The sequence below is a fragment of the Mesitornis unicolor genome, unplaced genomic scaffold (assembly GCF_000695765.1).
Source record: "Mesitornis unicolor isolate BGI_N332 unplaced genomic scaffold, ASM69576v1 scaffold10056, whole genome shotgun sequence".
Classification (NCBI taxonomy): domain Eukaryota; kingdom Metazoa; phylum Chordata; class Aves; order Mesitornithiformes; family Mesitornithidae; genus Mesitornis; species Mesitornis unicolor.
Genome location: NW_010190267.1, coordinates 14,962 through 18,516, shown reverse-complemented (window position 1 = coordinate 18,516; position 3,555 = coordinate 14,962). Strand labels below are relative to the sequence as shown.

Below are 3,555 nucleotides of genomic sequence, written 5' to 3'. Positions count from 1 at the left end.
GCGGTTCAGAATAATTCTTGGAAGAAGAGTACTTGGTATTCTGGTCTAGTCTAGGCTGTGTTTTTAAAAATCTGAATATTGAAAACGCTTCTTCAAATGTGGACTCAAACCTGACTCCACGAAGCAGTGTAAATGCATTTACACTTACCGGGAGAGTTTTAAATTTTCTTTCCTTCCTCTATTTTAAATCTGAAATAACTCCACTGATTTCAGCTGACTTAGTCTGGATGTATACCTGGGCTTCTAAAACCTAAATGTAGCCCATTGCATTTACCACGTTAGTGGTAGACATTAATAGCTAAATGTTAATAGCTACAGCTATTAGAGTTATGAAGTAACTGTTGTTTCAACACAATTTCTGTACAAGTAAAGGGTCAAGTCGTGAACTCTTTGTTTCCGTTGGAAAGCTATTAATTGCACAGGCACAAATCACATCAACAGGCGAATTAATGGGACCAACTGCTCCCTGCGATGAGTAAGAGTTCATATGAAATATGGGAAGATTGAGTGTAAGATGCTGAAAAATAAGTGCTAACAGAAACATGTCTTCTGCAGATGAGTTTTTTATTAGGTGTCTAGGGAATGGCACGTTAATGAACTAAATGCCTGCACTCTTTCTTTCTTGCTTTGCTGTCTTTTTGGGTTTGACTCTGGAAGGATTTTGTGAGCTTAGTTGGCAGTCACATTATGTGTGCTGGTTTTCAGTGGTATTTAATGAGATGTAGGGTGAAAATTGCCAGAGATGACCCCTGTCTCCTTCCGCAGAGATAGGAAAATAGTTCCCCATGAGCCACACTGGGGAAAACCTGACTCCCTCTCCCTGTGGTGATCTGGGTGACCAGGTTGGGTCCATTTGCTCACTTGTGCTGGCTCTAGACTATGTAGAGCTCTAGACTATGCCTAAACCCCTCACAACTAATCCTCAGTCCATACATGTGCCCATGTAATAGCTCTGAGCATGTGCTTGCGCCAGTTTGCTGTATTAGACTGAAACCCATGGCAAAATCAATGTGGGCATATTGCTATTTCTTAGATTATTTTTTTAAATCAGTTTTAGGTTAGACATAAGGAAAAAAATATCAATGAAAAGTCTGACCCCAACCCCATAGCTTAAGAAGAGCTGAATTTACTCAATGATGGGAACAACAAACATAAATTTTAACCATTGAGGTGTCAAGTTAAATTTTATGTCAACAATAAGACATTATTCTATAATTCCATGGGAAGTGCATGGCATAATTTATGTCTGAATATAATCCATAATTAAATACTTACATTGTCTTCTGACAACTTATCTATTGTCACCTTGGCCTCTATTAAGTGATTATTGAGTGCAATTATTTCATGGCTCAACGCCCGTTTTTCCTCTTCATAATGTTGACCCTGTGTAGAGAATGGAGTAGTCAGTATTTTTGCTACTGTCAGAATACTTCAGAAAAAGGCCCAAAGGTTGGTGTCATCCTCAGATCCAATGAAAAGCACAACAGACCAATATTATTTTTAATATCAGCGGTTGAGGTGAAGTACTTTGAAAATGTGGAGGTCAAATTGAGCTGGACAAAAGCATTCGGCTGAACACCAGCTATTCCTTCTTCATCCCAGGGTTTCCAACCTGCAAGGGACTTGAGCTGCTCTTGGCTTTTCCTTCAAGAACATTTCACTTGTGTTCCCATTCTCACTGGGGAGGAAGAACAACATTTAAAAAGGAAAGTGGCTGCGTTTGAGCCAATTTCTTTTTTAGCCGTTGACTGTGCTGGTGGCTTTAAAAGCCCTGAGTGAGGTTGTTCATTCCTCGAGATGAATGTTTGCCTGATTGCAGGGTTAATGCTCATTAGCAGAATGTGACCCACTGCAGGATAACAGGAAAACAGTCTGATTCAAACTTCTTACTACTCACTAAATTAATCTTGTTACCAGTACGTTGTAACTCTTTATTATAAGTGCAAAGAAATCAGCAGGAAAAGCAAAGTGCCACTGGCCCTTCCCATACTGTGTCCCATTTTCATACTGCAGTGTTTATTGCACCATCTTATATATAAAAACTTATTTTGGAACAATCATTTATAACTCTGCCTCCATCCTTGTGTTAGTATGAGAAAGTATGGTAGCTTCTGAATTTTCTAGCTGAGATCAAGGCATCTTGTGCTCAGAGCTGCACAGAGCCATGATAACAAGATTTGCCAATTATCTGCAGGGATTTTTTTAGAAAACAGCATTGTGATAAGAACTGAAAATAGGAGAAACTTTAATGTACATCCTCTCTGTTTTGTGAACTCAACCCAGTGGCAAATTCACAATCTTACTTCCCATTCAAAAATTGTCCGAGTCATTTGTGAAGGACTTTTGCTCCAGCAGGTTGATTGTGTTAGCTACCGAAGTTTCCCAAATGCCATATTGCCAGGATCACACAAAAGTCTTCCATCAACACGCACTCAATGCCGTCAGCTAATTGACAGCACTGGGAACTGTGAGTTTTGAAGTCCGAATGAATATCAAGGTTAATTATCCAGCTGCAACGCACCAGGCTATGTTAAAGAAGGGTGATTAAATTGGAAGTGGCAACTCTCCTCCTAAATTGTTATTTAAAGAAAAACACCTTTTCGAGTGGTCTTAAGCAAGCCCACAGCCCGCTATAAATGTGATCGAGGTGTCTTTGTGAAGGTCTGGACTGATATTTTGATGTCAGCTTTTATACGGACCCTCTATTCCCTTCTCTTGAAAGACCTTGATCCTGATGGCCCAGCTCTACCTGGAGGCTGGTCCAGGCTGGACACCTCCTGTTCTCCTTCCCATCCAGAAGATGCTCCTGATGGCTTCCTAGGGACAATATCCTGGAAAGCCGAAGCACAGCTTGGCTTGCAAGAGCTCCAACCTCACCGATTTTAACAAGAGACAAGATCTTAGGGGCTGTGTTTTTTAATCAGGCAAATCAATGTGGTTTTCTATGAGGCCCTTAACTGTCATTGATTTTATTGTGAGCTAAACAGCGAGGCGCTTTCTAAACCTCCTGGACAGCTGTGCACTTCTAGAAATCTGTCTCCTTTGAGAGCATGGCTAAAAATTACACTTTCAAAGGTATTTAGCTGTGTAATGAGGTAGACAAGTCCTATATTGCCATCTCCAACTAGCTAAGTACCTGGAAAAAAATGTGTCCCTCTCAATTTTCCATGTAGTTTCATGCATTTGAAGGATCCCGGCTCACTGAGGACAAACTCAATCTTCCAAAATACCATTTGTACTGAAGATTTTTGTCAATCCTGATATGACAAGTTGTCGTCAATGCCAGGGCAGCTGATTTGTAGGACCTTCTTTTACTCTGTGTCTCTCTGGTTTCAATAAGTGTTGCTCTTGCCTAATCAAATTGAACTTGACTCAATGTATTTTACAGTTCAGGAAATATCATCTGACCAGGGATTTATAGTCTTCATCAGAGAGAAACTCATAAAAGAGCAGCAGATCCAGACTTTGGAAACGGTCCTTTCGATTGCATTTAGTGCTGAATCTGACTGAATTATTTAGTTTTATTTCAGTTATGATAACTTCTGAGTTGAGTTT

General features: G+C 40.1%; 1 protein-coding gene across 1 annotated transcript in view; it reads right to left on the bottom strand.

The window, feature by feature from the left end:
• BEGAIN (brain-enriched guanylate kinase-associated) overlaps positions 1-1,383 on the bottom strand; it is a gene marked incomplete at its 5' end in the record, with an annotated part of 8,806 nt that extends 7,423 nt beyond the window's left edge. Inside the window, one exon of the mRNA XM_010186353.1 lies at positions 1,276-1,383. Within this exon, the coding sequence (XP_010184655.1) occupies positions 1,276-1,383 (108 nt within the window). The remainder of the gene's footprint in view (positions 1-1,275) is intronic.
• Between the last annotated feature and the right edge of the window lie 2,172 nt (positions 1,384-3,555).